Source organism: Nerophis ophidion, linkage group LG23, assembly GCF_033978795.1.
Source record: "Nerophis ophidion isolate RoL-2023_Sa linkage group LG23, RoL_Noph_v1.0, whole genome shotgun sequence".
Classification (NCBI taxonomy): domain Eukaryota; kingdom Metazoa; phylum Chordata; class Actinopteri; order Syngnathiformes; family Syngnathidae; genus Nerophis; species Nerophis ophidion.
The window spans coordinates 8,824,774-8,842,862 of record NC_084633.1 but is presented as its reverse complement, the minus strand read 5'-3'; the positions used below and the strand labels follow the sequence as shown (position 1 = coordinate 8,842,862).

At 37.6% G+C, this 18,089-nt stretch overlaps 1 protein-coding gene across 4 annotated transcripts; it reads left to right on the top strand.

Annotated features, from left to right (window-relative positions):
- Positions 1-5,377: 5,377 nt before the first annotated feature.
- On the top strand, positions 5,378-17,999 carry LOC133541216 (zinc finger BED domain-containing protein 4-like). Of its 4 annotated transcripts, none has more exons than XM_061884433.1 (3): positions 5,378-5,510; positions 11,216-11,288; positions 16,412-17,999. In XM_061884433.1, exon 3 carries the CDS (start codon positions 16,456-16,458, stop codon positions 17,614-17,616), a length of 1,161 nt encoding a protein of 386 aa, XP_061740417.1. In that variant the 5' UTR covers positions 5,378-5,510; positions 11,216-11,288; positions 16,412-16,455; the 3' UTR covers positions 17,617-17,999. The 4 variants fall into 4 exon arrangements, with proteins under 4 accessions (XP_061740417.1, XP_061740414.1, XP_061740415.1 ...); XM_061884434.1 differs by lacking the exon at positions 5,378-5,510 and adding an exon at positions 9,738-10,281; XM_061884430.1 differs by lacking the exon at positions 11,216-11,288 and having other exon boundaries at positions 5,382-5,510.
- The last annotated feature ends 90 nt before the right edge of the window (positions 18,000-18,089 follow it).

Here is an 18,089-nt window from a genome sequence, read left to right as displayed (position 1 = left end):
TCATCTGCAAATTTAACATCTACAAAAGTAAAACAAAAAATAAAGCACCCCTACATCTCTGAGTTTTTTTATATTATTTAATTTACATTTATGGCAATGTGGCTAATCCTATTTCAGATACACAAAACTATAAAATGTACACAAAACAATAAAGCCACAGTAGTAGAATAAATGAACAACTGTTGTGTGTCTGTTCAGGGAATCATTTTCTGAGAGGTAAACTGTAACGTCTCGTTTTCATTTTTACAAAGTGGTCAATCACTCTGGACAGACTTGGAAATATAACAGTAACTGTTATACAGTTGACCAGTGGTTCCCAACTGCTGGGTCGTGACATAAAAGTGGATTGTGTGTCATTTTCAGTGAGTCGCAGTCAGATGTGTGCATGAAAAAAAAAAGTTTAGGGAGAAAAAAATCAAATTGTGGCAACAAAACCAGATATTTTCAGCCATTTTTCTAGTGACTATTAGTGAGTATTTTAGCAAAAGGCAAACCGACTAACAAGTTGGAGGAGGACTCAGGACAGACATGGAAATATATTTTTAAAAAATCTAAATTGGGCAATAAACCCCGATATTTTCAGCCATCTTTCTGAAAACAAATACAGAAATGTTACTATTTTTTTCTGGAAACAGAACCAGATGTTTAGCTGTAGCCATTTTTCTGGTGACAAAACAAGATTATTTTAGTCAAAGTCCCACCGATTAACAAGACAAGTCTACTGTGCTATTTTTCTGTGAAATAAACTTGAATGATTTAAGAATTTGGCTCACGACTTGATGATATGGAAAAATGTTTTTCTTCCTGAAGATAAACCATTTGAGAAGCACTCAACTCACACATTCTTACTCAAAATTATCATTGATGCAGAGGTCCTGAGCAGAACCAGCAGACAATAACCAACATGATGTTTCATGTTCATTGGAAATTCCCCACAGCTCGTACAGCATAATAATATGTTTGTCTTGATACAAGGAATAATGTTAGCTAACTTAGCATCAACTTAAGACAATGATGTTGCCTAGCTAGCTAGGACTTCACTTACATCTCTCATTCCTCGCTTCTTTTTTCCTGCTGCGGGCGAATAACTTTCTGATATCCATCTAGTAGTTACAGATGGATATCAGAAAGTTATTCGCCCGAGAGAGAGAGAGCGCGGATGAGAATCACTGCGTGAGGTAGGTAACGTTAGCCAACAACAATTTGTTAATTATATTATTTTGATTTGGATTTGACTCAATCTAGGAGTTACAGTTTGAGTCAAATCCAAATCAAAATAATATAATTAACAAATTGTTGTTGGCTAACGTTACCTACCTCACGCAGTGATTCTCATCCGCGCTCTCTCTCTCTCAACTGAAGTCTCGATCCACACGTGAATAAATTACCATAATAATTAGCCAGGTGCTCATTGTTGTGGAGTGAATACAGTAGCATTCAATTACCATACTAAGTAGTATATGCGCTGTTGTCTATGTTATGTAGACTTAAAACTCTGAAGCGTTTTTTTTTTTATTGGTGAAATTTTTACTGGGGCACTGCAGATCAACACCTCCAACCCAGTGAAATCTGTCTGGCGACGCCACTGGTTTATAATGTGAGCCTCCAGCAGCAAGAGCTATTCGGACCGAGGAAGCGACAATTTCCCCATTAATTTGAGCGAGTATGAAAGACTCGTGGATGAGGAAATTTAGAGTGAAGGACTGGAAAAAAAAAAAAGTTCCCAAAAAAAAAAGGTGATTGCATTGGGAGCGATTCAGATATTTTTAGACACATTTACTAGGATAATTCTGGGAAATCCCTTATCTTTCTATTGTGTTGCTAGTGTTTTAGTGAGTTAAATAGTACCTGATAGTCGGAGGGGTGTGGCCACGGGTGTGTTGACGCCAGTCTCTCTGATTGAAGTCACGAAGCTGCAGAAGGACCGGAGCTCCGCTGATCTCCGGTAAGAGGCGACTTATTACCACAATTATCTCACCGAAACCTGCCGGTTGACATGTAGTCGGGATCCATGTTCGCTTGACCGCTCTGATCCATAGTAAAGCTTCACCTCCGGGAATTTTAAACAAGGAAACACCGTGTGTTTGTGTGGCTAAAGGCTAAAAGCTTCCCACCTCCATCGTTATACTTTGACTTCTCCATTATTAATTGAACAAATTGCAAAAGATTCAGCAACACAGATGTCCAAAATACTGTGTAATTGCGCGATGAAAAGAGACGACTTTTAGCCGTAAGTGGTGCTGGGCTAATATGTCCACTCCAACCAATAACGTTATACGCGTCATCATTCCGCGACGTTTTCAACAGGAAACTCTGCTTGAAATTTAAAATTGTAATTTAGTAAACTAAACCGGCCGTATTGGCATGTGTTGCAATGTTAATATTTCATCATTGATACATAAACTATCAGACTGCGTGGTCGGTAGTAGTGGGTTTCAGTAGGCCTTTAAGAAGGTATACAGGAAATGTAACATGCCGTGCTAATACTGACTCTCGAACAAAATATGAATGACATTAAATATAATGAAGCAGGTATATGAAAGATGAATAATAAAGTGTACACAAACTTCTTCATGCTGCACTTGTCCACTTCAACTGATTAACTTTACGCACAACTGGCAAAATAGTCCAGAAAAATAGCAACCTTCCTCTGGATATCAAACAGTCTTTTCCTTCGGGTTTTAAAACTTCTTCCATCAATCCACAGATTATTTTGGATTAACTTTAAGACATTCAAAAGTTTTTTTTCCATGATTTTCGTCCAAAAATTCTGTCGCACAAACTCTCCATTGCATCCGACCTGATACATTCTTGTTAGTAGCATCATGTTGGTAGCGCAATCCATGACCATTTCTTGATGCTGTCTGCTATCTAACATCAGTTAATATTTGTAATATGTGCCAATATTACAGCGGACATCACTTAAAACAAGTTTTAACAAGGATCCGCAGATGACTAGTGTGACATCATTGGTCAGCCGGAAAAGGAATTCAGTTAACAGCGCTAAACATGAAATAGTACCCCCAGTGTACGGGAAGGTACTGTCATTCATGCCTCCATTGGCATGTAGGGCAGCAACACATGTTCTTCATTTATGTCCGTCCTGGGCCAGTTTCTGAATAGTATCCTATGTGTGATTTAGGTCCTTCAATTTTCTCTGTACTGTTCTGCGCCAGGTGTTCTTGGTTCTACCCCGCTTTCTACTCCCTTCAAGTGATATTCAGAGCATCTATTCTGAGACTATGCCCAATCTTTCCATCGTCTTCTCAGGACAGTAGTTACCATGTTCTCCTGTATACATCGTGTGAGTAGTTCTTCATTTGTCATTTTGCGAGGCCAGCAAATTTAAGGGCTCTTTTTGAGGCTCTTCGTATGGATGACTAAGGGTTAATTGAGGTCTTTCTCCAACACTCCGATCCATATACAGTAGCAAGGTGGAGAGGACACAGCTCTAATAAAGTCTCAACTTTGTTTTTGTACTACACAGTTGTGATCTCCATACATTGATCAACATTCTGAAAGACATGTTGGATATGTTTTGGCTGTGTCTAGTGTGATTTTCTTCTCCCCCAACACATCTGACAATACTGCTAAGGTACTTAAATTCCCCTGTAGTTGAGACATCTTCTCCATTTATTTGTACTGCCAATGGATTTGGGTTATTCGTCATTACTTCTGTGTTGCCTTCATCGATCTTCAGGCCAACTTGTTGCGCAAACTCACACAGGCATGTCGTCTTTGCTTGCAGGTGCTGTGTATGTGAAAATAATGTAATTTCATCCGCAAAATAGAGGTCTTCCAACGTGGAGAAAATTGACCATCTGACACCTCTCGGCTGATCTTCAGTCAACAGCAGTAGTGGGCCGTCAGGGCCAGCAAGGCCTTCTCTGCTGGCCTCACATAACCAGAAATCATGATCATAATTAAAGATAAAAGTAATTTTGTATTCACTTTCCCTAAATATCTCAAAGTATTTATATTATGCTCCTTCCAGCGCTATTGATTTTAGTTTAAAGAGTTTTTATCCAATCATAAATCAGCTATCTTATGTTGCCATGCTGTACCAAATTTGCTCGAAGCCTTCAGAATTAACAATGCTGGCGTCTGTGCTCTGTAGGTGAACTGGAACATACAGTTGACACAGTTGCGATAGCCATTCAGATCACATGTTGCTGTCAGTAAGGCCTTTCAGATGGCCTAAGGCAGATACTATACAGTATAGTGATGTTATGAGCTAGGTAACACAAGAACTCCACTACCCAGCATGCCATAGTCGTGCAAAACATGCGCAGTAGCCACATTTAGCCATCAGCAGGATGTTTCTGATGAGCATTGTGGAATAAACTTTAAGAACTCAACCAACAAGCCTCGTCTGCATCTTTTATGATTAGACAAGAAATCACATATATTTACAAGGCCATTTTCAAGAAGGATATTTAAAGAGAAGCTACATCTTGTGAGAAAATGTCAGCCAACCCCGGGAACTCGAATGGTTTCTACAGATTGTGAGTTCAGATGTGTTATTTCTTTATTTTTTTTCACGTTTAATATGCTTTTTGCAATTTAAATTTCGACAGTACCACATAATATATTTTTTATTGATTTTTAAATGCGCCAGAAAATAACCCATTATGTACACTGTTGGTAGTGATTCGATGCCCAGTAGTGCTTGAATGTGTTTTCTGTATAGTATTTCTCCAGCAATGGTCATGTGGGGACATAAATTATGGTATTTTGAGAGGTAATCATTGAAGTTTGACATCACTGAAGGCCTAGGTGGGAAACGCATGGCCCGCCACTGGTCAAGGGTGATTATGAAGAGAAGCACAGACATGGCACATCCCTGTCTAACTCCTGACCTAACTTTAAACTTTATATGACTACATCTTACACTGCATGAAAAGTTGGAGTAAAAGCTCTTTATAGATAACACAACATCTTGTGGTATCCAATAAGATCAAAGTATTTGCAAAAATCTCTCCCTATGGATGAAAGAGTGCATAAATAGTGCAGTTCCCTTGTAATCAAGTGAATCTTTGGCGTACCACTAGGGGTACACGTACCACAGTTTGAGAATCGGTGAAATAAAGAGAATAAATAGATGATTGACTGAATAATAATTCTACAGTGAAATACTGTAGTTTGTGGAAGAAAATAAAGCTAAAAAGGTAAAATTTCAGGGATAAAAAACAACATAGATTATACATTTTAGTGTTTAAAGATCATTTTAGAGAATGAATAATAACTGGCCACGCAATGGATAGTCTGCCAGCGTGTATGGGCTCAACTCTGTTGTGACCCTTTTTTTTTAATTGAAAGAAATTGTGTTGCAATGGCATACGCAAGTGGTTCGACACTAGCTCTGCGACACTGAAACTGACTTTGCACTTCTTAGTGAGGCGTGTCCCATTTATCTGTTTCTCTTTCCATTTCACAGAAACGGGCATGTTTCTTAGAATGCCAGTGCTCGGAACCTATAATTTCTACATTGATGTCACCTAAAAAAACCGGTAGGTCAGACTTATGTTACTAAACTATCACTTAACGAAAATAAATTAGCCACACAATATACTTTCTTGGCAGAAGAAATTTAAAATATTGTTTTGGCTTCATGAGAGCCATAATATTTTTATTTGTGTATTTAAATATCTTTTATCTTCTTCCACTTTAATTTGTTAACATTTTGGAATGTTTTTTTTGAATACCGGTTTATGTAACTTTCGGTTTATGTAACGTCAAGTGAGTTCACAGACCTTTGTTTCAACTTGACATTGTCGAGGTTATGTTGATCCCTTTGTGCAAAGACAGCACAGCTTTTATATTAATATAAATACTGCATTTTACTTGTTTTGACAGTTAAGTGTTTATATAGGTTTAGATTGCGATAAGATTAGAGATGTCCGATAATGTTTTTTTAGCCGATATCCGATATTCCGATCTTGTCCAACTCTTAATTACCGATTCCAATATATACAGTTGTGGAATTAACACATTAGTGTACCAAATTTTGTTGTGATGACCAGCTGGATGCATTAAACAAAGTAACAAGGTTTTCCAAAATAAGAGAACAACTTCAACTTAAGCTATGGAAAAAAGTGCCAACATGGCACTGCCATATTTATTATTGAAGTCTCAAAGTGCATTATTTTTTTTAACATGCCTCAAAACAGCAGCTTGGTAATTGGGACATGCCCTTTCTGAAATAATACTGATACCCACTACAACTATGGGAAATACTATACATTGACTTTCACAAAGTGAATTTTTTTTTTTTAAGAACTCAACCAACAAGCCTCGTCTGCATCTTTTATGATTAGACAAGAAATCACATATATTTACAAGGCCATTTTCAAGAAGGATATTTAAAGAGAAGCTACATCTTGTGAGAAAATGTCAGCCAACCCCGGAAACTCGAATGGTTTCTACAGATTGTGAGTTCAGATGTGTTATTTCTTTATTTTTTTTCACGTTTAATATGCTTTTTGCATTTTAAATTTCGACAGTACCACATAATATATTTTTTATTGATTTTTAAATGCGCCAGAAAATAACCCATTATGTACACTGTTGGTGGTGATTCAATGCCCAGTAGTGCTTAAATGTGTTTTCTGTATAGTATTTCTCCAGCAATGGTCATGTGGGGACATAAATTATGGTATTTTGAGAGGTAATCATTGAAGTCGGACATCACTGAAGGCCTAGGTGGGAAACGCATGGCCCGCTACTGGTCAAGGGTGATTATGAAGAGAAGCACAGACATGGCACATCCCTGTCTAACTCCTGACCTAACTTTAAACTTTATATGACTACATCTTACACTGCATGAAAAGTTGGAGTAAAAGCTCTTTATAGATAACACAACATCTTGTGGTATCCAATAAGATCAAAGTATTTGCAAAAATCTCTCCCTATGGATGAAAGAGTGCATAAATAGTGCAGTTCCCTTGTAATCAAGTGAATCTTTGGCGTACCACTAGGGGTACACGTACCACAGTTTGAGAATCAGTGAAATAAAGAGAATAAATAGATGATTGACTGAATAATAATTCTACACTGAAATACTGTAGTTTGTGGAAGAAAAAAAAGCTAAAAAGGTAAAATTTCAGGGATAAAAAACAACATAGATTATACATTTTAGTGTTTAAAGATCATTTTAGAGAATGAATAATAACTGGCCACGCAATGGATACTCTGCCAGCGTGTATGGGCTCAACTCTGTTGTGACCCTTTTTTTTAATTGAAAGAAATTGTGTTGCAATGGCATACGCAAGTGGTTCGACACTAGCTCTGTGACACTGAAACTGACTTTGCACTTCTTAGTGAGGCGTGTCCCATTTATCTGTTTCTCTTTCCATTTCACAGAAACGGGCATGTTCTTTAGAATGCCAGTGCTCGGAACCTATAATTTCTACATTGATGTCACGTAAATAAACCGGTAGTTCAGACTTATGTTACTAAAGTATCACTTAACAAAAATAAAATAGCCACACAATATACTTTCTTTGGCAGAAGAAATTTAAAATATTGTTTTGGCTTCATGAGAGCCATAATATTTTTATTTGTGTATTTAAATATCTTTTATCTTCTTCCACTTTAATTTGTTAACATTTTGGAATGTTTTTTTTAAATACCGGTTTATGTAACTTTCGGTTTATGTAACGTCAAGTGAGTTCACAGACCTTTGTTTCAACTTGACATTGTCGAGGTTATGTTGATCCCTTTGTGCAAAGACAGCACAGCTTTTATATTAATATAAATACTGCATTTTACTTGTTTTGACAGTTAAGTGTTTATATAGGTTTAGATTGGGATGTGATTAGATATGTCCGATAATGTTTTTTTAGCCGATATCCGATATTCCGATCTTGTCCAACTCTTAATTACCGATTCCAATATATACAGTTGTGGAATTAACACATTAGTGTACCAAATTTTGTTGTGATGACCAGCTGGATGCATTAAACAAAGTAACAAGGTTTTCCAAAATAAGAGAACAACTTCAACTTAAGCTATGGAAAAAAGTGCCAACATGGCACTGCCATATTTATTATTGAAGTCACAAAGTGCATTATTTTTTTTAACATGCCTCAAAACAGCAGCTTGGTAATTGGGACATGCCCTTTCTGAAATAATACTGATACCCACTACAACTATGGGAAATACTATACATTGACTTTCACAAAGTGAATTTTTTTTTTTTTAAACTCAACCAACAAGCCTCGTCTGCATCTTTTATGATTAGACAAGAAATCACATATATTTACAAGGCCATTTTCAAGAAGGATATTTAAAGAGAAGCTACATCTTGTGAGAAAATGTCAGCCAACCCCGGAAACTCGAATGGTTTCTACAGATTGTGAGTTCAGATGTGTTATTTCTTTATTTTTTTTCACGTTTAATATGCTTTTTGCATTTTAAATTTCGACAGTACCACATAATATATTTTTTATTGATTTTTAAATGCGCCAGAAAATAACCCATTATGTACACTGTTGGTGGTGATTCAATGCCCAGCAGTGCTTAAATGTGTTTTCTGTATAGTATTTCTCCAGCAATGGTCATGTGGGGACATAAATTATGGTATTTTGAGAGGTAATCATTGAAGTCGGACATCACTGAAGGCCTAAGTGGGAAACGCATGGCCCGCTACTGGTCAAGGGTGATTATGAAGAGAAGCACAGACATGGCACATCCCTGTCTAACTCCTGACCTAACTTTAAACTTTATATGACTACATCTTACACTGCATGAAAAGTTGGAGTAAAAGCTCTTTATAGATAACACAACATCTTGTGGTATCCAATAAGATCAAAGTATTTGCAAAAATCTCTCCCTATGGATGAAAGAGTGCATAAATAGTGCAGTTCCCTTGTAATCAAGTGAATCTTTGGCGTACCACTAGGGGTACACGTACCACAGTTTGAGAATCGGTGAAATAAAGAGAATAAATAGATGATTGACTGAATAATAATTCTACACTGAAATACTGTAGTTTGTGGAAGAAAAAAAAGCTAAAAAGGTAAAATTTCAGGGATAAAAAACAACATAGATTATACATTTTAGTGTTTAAAGATCATTTTAGAGAATGAATAATAACTGGCCACGCAATGGATAGTCTGCCAGCGTGTATGGGCTCAACTCTGTTGTGACCCTTTTTTTTAATTGAAAGAAATTGTGTTGCAATGGCATACGCAAGTGGTTCGACACTAGCTCTGTGACACTGAAACTGACTTTGCACTTCTTAGTGAGGCGTGTCCCATTTATCTGTTTCTCTTTCCATTTCACAGAAACGGGCATGTTCTTTAAAATGCCAGTGCTCGGAACCTATAATTTCTACATTGATGTCACGTAAATAAACCGGTAGATCAGACTTATGTTACTAAAGTATCACTTAACAAAAATATAATAGCCACACAATATACTTTCTTTGGCAGAAGAAATTTAAAATATTGTTTTGGCTTCATGAGAGCCATAATATTTTTATTTGTGTATTTAAATATCTTTTATCTTCTTCCACTTTAATTTGTTAACATTTTGGAATGTTTTTTTAAAATACCGGTTTATGTAACTTTCGGTTTATGTAACGTCAAGTGAGTTCACAGACCTTTGTTTCAACTTGACATTGTCGAGGTTATGTTGATCCCTTTGTGCAAAGACAGCACAGCTTTTATATTAATATAAATACTGCATTTTACTTGTTTTGACAGTTAAGTGTTTATATAGGTTTAGATTGGGATGTGATTAGATATGTCCGATAATGTTTTTTTAGCCGATATCCGATATTCCGATCTTGTCCAACTCTTAATTACCGATTCCAATATATACAGTTGTGGAATTAACACATTAGTGTACCAAATTTTGTTGTGATGACCAGCTGGATGCATTAAACAAAGTAACAAGGTTTTCCAAAATAAGAGAACAACTTCAACTTAAGCTATGGAAAAAAGTGCCAACATGGCACTGCCATATTTATTATTGAAGTCACAAAGTGCATTATTTTTTTTAACATGCCTCAAAACAGCAGCTTGGTAATTGGGACATGCCCTTTCTGAAATAATACTGATACCCACTACAACTATGGGAAATACTATACATTGACTTTCACAAAGTGAATTTTTTTTTTTTTAAACTCAACCAACAAGCCTCGTCTGCATCTTTTATGATTAGACAAGAAATCACATATATTTACAAGGCCATTTTCAAGAAGGATATTTAAAGAGAAGCTACATCTTGTGAGAAAATGTCAGCCAACCCCGGAAACTCGAATGGTTTCTACAGATTGTGAGTTCAGATGTGTTATTTCTTTATTTTTTTTCACGTTTAATATGCTTTTTGCATTTTAAATTTCGACAGTACCACATAATATATTTTTTATTGATTTTTAAATGCGCCAGAAAATAACCCATTATGTACACTGTTGGTGGTGATTCATTGCCCAGCAGTGCTTAAATGTGTTTTCTGTATAGTATTTCTCCAGCAATGGTCATGTGGGGACATAAATTATGGTTTTTTTTAGAGGTAATCATTGAAGTCGGACATCACTGAAGGCCTAGGTGGGAAACGCAAGGCCCGCTACTGGTCAAGGGTGATTATGAAGAGAAGCACAGACATGGCACATCCCTGTCTAACTCCTGACCTAACTTTAAACTTTATATGACTACATCTTACACTGCATGAAAAGTTGGAGTAAAAGCTCTTTATAGATAACACAACATCTTGTGGTATCCAATAAGATCAAAGTATTTGCAAAAATCTCTCCCTATGGATGAAAGAGTGCATAAATAGTGCAGTTCCCTTGTAATCAAGTGAATCTTTGGCGTACCACTAGGGGTACACGTACCACAGTTTGAGAATCAGTGAAATAAAGAGAATAAATAGATGATTGACTGAATAATAATTCTACAGTGAAATACTGTAGTTTGTGGAAGGAAAAAAAAGCTAAAAAGGTAACATTTTAGGGATAAAAAACAACATAGATTATACATTGTAGTGTTTAAAGATCATTTTAGAGAATGAATAATAACTGGCCACGCAATGGATAGTCTGCCAGCGTGTATGGGCTCAACTCTGTTGTGACCCTTTTTTTTTAATTGAAAGAATTTGTGTTGCAATGGCATACGCAAGTGGTTCGACACTAGCTCTGTGACACTGAAACTGACTTTGCACTTCTTAGTGAGGCGTGTCCCATTTATCTGTTTCTCTTTCCATTTCACAGAAACAGGCATGTTTCTTAGAATGCCAGTGCTCGGAACCTATAATTTCTACATTGATGTCACCTAAATAAACCGGTAAGTCAGACTTATGTTACTAAACTATCACTTAACGAAAATAAATTAGCCACACAATATACTTTCTTGGCAGAAGAAATTTAAAATATTGTTTTGGCTTCATGAGAGCCATAATATTTTTATTTGTGTATTTAAATATCTTTTATCTTCTTCCACTTTAATTTGTTAACATTTTGGAATGTTTTTTTTAAATACCGGTTTATGTAACTTTCGGTTTATGTAACGTCAAGTGAGTTCACAGACCTTTGTTTCAACTTGACATTGTCGAGGTTATGTTGATCCCTTTGTGCAAAGACAGCACAGCTTTTATATTAATATAAATACTGCATTTTACTTGTTTTGACAGTTAAGTGTTTATATAGGTTTAGATTGCGATAAGATTAGAGATGTCCGATAATGTTTTTTTAGCCGATATCCGATATTCCGATCTTGTCCAACTCTTAATTACCGATTCCAATATATACAGTTGTGGAATTAACACATTAGTGTACCAAATTTTGTTGTGATGACCAGCTGGATGCATTAAACAAAGTAACAAGGTTTTCCAAAATAAGAGAACAACTTCAACTTAAGCTATGGAAAAAAGTGCCAACATGGCACTGCCATATTTATTATTGAAGTCACAAAGTGCATTATTTTTTTTAACATGCCTCAAAACAGCAGCTTGGTAATTGGGACATGCCCTTCCTGAAATAATACTGATACCCACTACAACTATGGGAAATACTATACATTGACTTTCACAAAGTGAATTTTTTTTTTTTTAAAACATGCCTCAAAACAACAGCTACAAAAACAATGAAGGCACACAGCTTCAGTCCAGAGTATACTAGAGTAATTAAAGTAAAAAATAACATAGTCCTTCTTTAGTAGACTGCCTGGCATGTTGTATAACAGGAAATTATAAACTGGGATCAAACTGCCCTGCTTTAACGTATTTGTATGAGTAACACAAATGTGCTGCACGCTAGTGGTGAGTGCTTTAAGTGGCCTAGCAGTCAGTCAGCCAATTTGCTCTGTTGATTGCTATTCCGAATGTTGCCGGGCCGGGTTTGGTTTTGAAATTGGAATTGTATTATTATTGTGAACTATTTTGTTGGATTGATTAATTAAACATATATTTTTTTAAATTACCACGCTAATGTTAGCACGTTAGAAGGTTAAAGTCAGCTTGCTAACATTTAGCTTCTGTCACATACTAAGTTATAAAACTTAAAGGTGTATGGCTGGGGAAGTACAGTGAAAAGTGTTAAATTAGCTTAAAAAGTTAGCACTAGAGATGTCCGATAATATTGGCAGGCCGATATTATCGGCAGGTATCAGAAAAGGTATATATTACATTTTCAAGCGTTATAAATGCTTGAAAATGTAATATCGAAAATTGTCGGTATCAGTTTCAAAAAGTAAAATTAATGACTTTTTAAAACGCTGCTGTACGGAGTGGTACACGGACGTAGGGAGAAGTACAGAGCAGTTGCGTCTCCTAGTCAGCAACCCCTCCCCTTTCCCCTCTTCCCTCTCCCACACACAACACAGGAGTTGCAGCCCGACTGCAGCATGCAAGGTTTACTGGCGACGCTTGATGACCTCATCAAACCGCCGCGACCGGCGCCTAACAACAGTAGTTAGTCTGCCAGGGAGTATGGGCTCAACTCTGTTGTGACCCTTTTTTTTAATTGAAAGAAATTATGTTGCAATGGCATACGCAAGTGGTTCGACACTAGCTCTGTGACACTGAAACTGACTTTGCACTTCTTAGTGAGGCGTGTCCCATTTATCTGTTCCTCTTTCCATTTCACAGAAACGGGCATGTTCTTTAGAATGCCAGTGCTCGGAACCTATAATTTCTACATTGATGTCACGTAAATGAACCGGTAGATCAGACTTATGTTACTAAAGTATCACTTAACGAAAATAAAATAGCCACACAATATACTTTCTTTGGCAGAAGAAATTTAAAATATTGTTTTGGCTTCATGAGAGCCATAATATTTTTATTTGTGTATTTAAATATCTTTTATCTTCTTCCACTTTAATTTGTTAACATTTTGGAATGTTTTTTTTAAATACCGGTTTATGTAACTTTCGGTTTATGTAACGTCAAGTGAGTTCACAGACCTTTGTTTCAACTTGACATTGTCGAGGTTATGTTGATCCCTTTGTCATCAAACCGCCGCGACCGGCGCCTAACAACAGTAAGAGTGTGTTGTTGCCGGTGCTGTAGCCGATGCTAACAAGCCAGCTCGCTCGGTGACTGACTAACGACACCATTTCTATGGTTTGGGATTATTTTAAAGTGTCTGTCTCTGACGGATACAAAACTGGCAATTTGCAATGACTGCCAAAAGTTGGTTGTGCGGGGAGGAACCAAGACGTCTTCCTTTAATACGAGCAATCTGATGTCCCGCCTCTTCAAGAATCATAAAGAGATACACGATGAATACAAGCGGAAGATGGAGGAAAAGCAAACACAGAAAAAAAGGTAGTACCACACAGTTGTCGCTTAAAGACTCCGCCGAGAAAAAACAAAATATAACAAAAACTACCCCAACGTGAAAGTCCACGTTGTGGTCAGGGACAACGCAAGCAGTATGGCAAAAGCTACAGTGCACTTTGGTCTGCTAGTCTGCCCTGCATGGCGCACACTTTGCAGCTTGTAGTGAGCGGAGCTGCCCTGTCTCAATGCACATTTCAGAAGTTCTGGCTGACTGGTAGGCCACTTCAAGCACTCACCACTAGCTTGCAGCACATTTTTGTTACTCGTACAGATATGTGAAAGCAGGGAAGATTGATCCAAGTTTATAATTCCCTGTTATACAGTTTAGCAGGCAGTCTTGCACTAAATGAGGACTATGTTATTGTTTACTTTATTACTCTAGCATACTCTGGACTAAAGCTATGTGCCTTCATTGTTTTTGTAGCTGTTGTTTTGAGGCATGTTTAAAAAAAAAAAATGCACTTTGTGAAAGTCAAAGTATAGTATTTCCCATAGTTGTAGTGGGTATTAGGATTATCTCAATAGAGCATGTCCCAAATTCAAAGGTGCTGTTTTGAGACATGTTAAAAAAAATAATGCACTTTGTGACTTCCATAATAAATATGGCAGTGCCATGTTGGCACTTTTTTCCATAACTTGAGTTGATTTATTTTGGAATTTTCCATAACTTGAGTTGATTTATTTTGGAAAACCTTGTTATATTGTTTAAAGCATCCAGCGGGGCATCACATTCAATATTTACATATACAAATAATAAATAAATAATATTTTTTTAAAACAGACAAGTGAGGAAAGAACACATATTTGAAAATATAATTTCCATCATCTGTGGACTGGTTGTATGTGTATGAAAAGAGAGATATTGATCTTAAAACTTCATTAACTATATAATAGGGACGGCGTGGCGCAGTGGGGAGAGTGGCCGTGCGCAACCCGAGCGTCCCTGGTTCAATTCCCACCTAGTACCAACCTCGTCACGTTCGTTGTGTCCTGAGCAAGACACTTCACCCCTGTTCCTGATGGGTGCTGGTTGGCGCCTTGCATGGCAGCTCCCTCCATCAGTGTGTGAATGTGTGTGTGAATGGGTAAATGTGGAAGTAGTGTCAAAGCGCTTTGAGTACCTTGAAGGTAGAAAAGCGCTATACAAGTACAACCCATTTATCATTTATAACTATGTGATGTTCTTTCAACAGATGAGACATTACCTTTTTCAAAGACTTTTAGATCAAATTCAATTGGCATTTTTTTGATTGATTGATTGATTGATACTTTTATTAGTAGATTGCACAGTTCAGTACACATTCCGTACAATTGACCACTAAATGGTAACACCCGAATAAGTTTTTTAACTTGTTTAAGTCGGGGTCCACGTTAATCAATTCATGGTAATTCATGGCATTTTCCACAACTCCACTAAATTTGAACTTTTTAGAATTTGTTTGTCGACAAGAGCTGTATTATAGGGATGTGCGTATCGATCCTGTGGTATTGATATATCGATACTCACACGCTCCTCATTTGGCATCACTTTTCTGAAAAAAGTATCGATATAAACCAAAAAACGGCGTGTGGGGGGTGCAAGCATCACTTTCAGATGTTTTTGATTACTTACTTAACTTACTATGTGCTGAGACACCCCTGTACCTGGCAGAGTATAGAGCTGGCCCAGTCACGTCACAGGAGACAGCGAATGAGCGTCGTCAACGTGCAACACACACACAGCCAGCCGACAGCGATGCAGCCAGGCCAGGAGGTCAGCACGGCCACAGATGCGGGAGCCGGAGGAATGGAAAAGCCAGAGACGCGATAATGGCAGACAAGAAACGAAGCGTGCTGTGGTGTTATTTTTCACCAGTAGACAAAGCCACGGCACGGTGCGAACTGTGTGACAAACAAGTGCCACACAGCAACACCAGCAATTTATTTAAACATATAAAGACCACACATCCCGAGAGCCACAGTGAGCTGGTAAAAAGACAGGCTCACGCTCCTGTGAAAGACCCTGCACGAAAGTCTGCAAAAAAGCCAAGTGTATCCAGGTAGCCTAGTTAGCGTCCGACCTTTGGCAGTGTAGTGATAAAGTCTATAAATATTCCGATCACAATCTACTAATAACATACACTTCAGGTGAAGGGGGAAATTATATCCAGTGTTGTCCAATTGTTGACTTAAAACAGGCATTGTTTTTGTTATTTTTAGTAATGTTTACTGAATATTTTTTTTTAAATGATTATCTTAAATTCAAATAATTTCCACACAGGGGAATTTACTGTTAGTTGAAAATTGCTTGATTATGTAAAACAAGATAAGAAAGAGATAACATTTGGAGATTCTTCATCTTTGCATTACAGTTTGTTTTTTTCCAAGAAAATCTTGAAATATATGATTGAATGTGATTTAGGTTTTAATCTGTAACATGATTTCTTCCATTTCGAAAACGTTAGCCTATTTCATATTTCATTAATTGCTAATTATATCACAAACTTTAAAAAATAACTGCAGCTTCTTGCGATTCGGATTCGACAGTTAATTGGAAAGCCCTAATATCTAATTAAATCCTTAATATCTTTTATAACAAATACATTTTATCTTCCCTATTGTGACATGAAAATGTTATTCTTTTCAGATGAGTCTCATAGAGCACGTGAGATCACAACAAGCCTTGCCAAAATGATTGTGAAGGACTTGCAACCCATTTCAATAGTAGAGGACCAAGGTTTCCGGCATTTTATGAAGGTGGTAGATCCTCGATACCAGATCCCTAGTCGGAAATCCATGATGACAGGTGAAATTCCCAAACTGTACGAGCATGCACAAAAAACAGTAAAGGACTCCATGCAATCAGCAAGCAGTGTGGTTTTAACAACCGACATGTGGACTGCAAGAACCACTGAAGGTTATTTGACTCTGTCAGGACATTTTATTGACAAAGACTGGCAGATGCAGTCTTGCAATCTTGCAACAATCCATGTAGCTGTGCAGCACACAGCAGACAATATATCTGAACTCCTCCAAAAAACAACTGATGAATGGGGCATCACCAGTAAGGTTCATGCGGTTGTTACAGACAATGGAGCCAATATGGCCTCTGCTGTGCGTAAAACTTGTTGGAAAGATATTCCTTGTTTTTCTCTCACACTCAACCTCATTGGGAAGGACTCCATTAAGGCTGACACAAGTCTTGAGTCCAGCTTTGAGAAAGGCAGTGCCATTGTTCGGTTCTTCCATCACAGCACCAGAGCAACTGACAAGCTAAAAGAAGTACAAAATCAGTTGAATTTACCACAGCATAAACTAATCCAAGCAGTAGATACTAGATGGAACTCTGTGTTGTACATGATTGACAGACTGTATGAGCAACAACAAGCCATCACAACAACACTTTGTCTTCTCGGGAGAAACTACATGTGCCTATGTGATGAAGAATGGTCCCACATCAGGCAGGCCAGTGATGTCCTCAGGCCTTTTGAAGAGGCCACCAAGGAGGTTTCAGCAGAGCAGTATGTCACGATTTCCAAAGTCATACCTCTGGTCTGTCTTCTTCTCCAGAAAGTAACCACATCTGCTGACCAGGGTAACAGTCTGGCTTCACAACTTGCTGCACAATGCAAGCGAAGGTTCCAAAACATTGAACACAACCACACTCTTGCAGCCGGCACCTTTTTGGACATTAACTTCAAAAACATTGTGTTCAGTGATTCTGCAAATGTGGATATGACTAAATCACGGATCATCACAGAAATGCAAGCCCTGGCCTGCGCTGAAACACAGTCAACAAGACATGAGGCCGCCCGCGACTGCATCAACTGTGACACAAGATTCGCCTGCTGAGTGCTCATCATCCAAGGGAATATGGCAGGAGTTTGGCAGTCGTGTTCTGGCTTTTCAGAGCAATCGCACAGCAAACACAGATGCGTATGTTGAAATGAGAAGATACATGGAGGAAAAGCTGATCCCAAGGAGTGAGGACCCTTTGGTTTGGTGGAAAAAAAATGAAAACACATTCCCAATGCTGAAGAAAGTTGCGAAAAAATACCTTGGAACTATTGCAACGTCTGTTCCAGCAGAGAGACTCTTCTCTAAGGCCGGAGAAATAATCAGCCAGAGGCGTAATCGTATCAAAGCAGAAAACGTGAACATGTTACTTTTCCTGTACAGCAATCTGAGAATTCAGTAAAGTGGGACGTGTGATGACATATCTCGAGTACACTAAAGGTGTGATGGTGTCAGACATTTTTGTAGATCATTTTTCCAAGTTCATTTTCTCAGGGAACTGTCTTTCGTATGCAGGGTTATAGGACAAG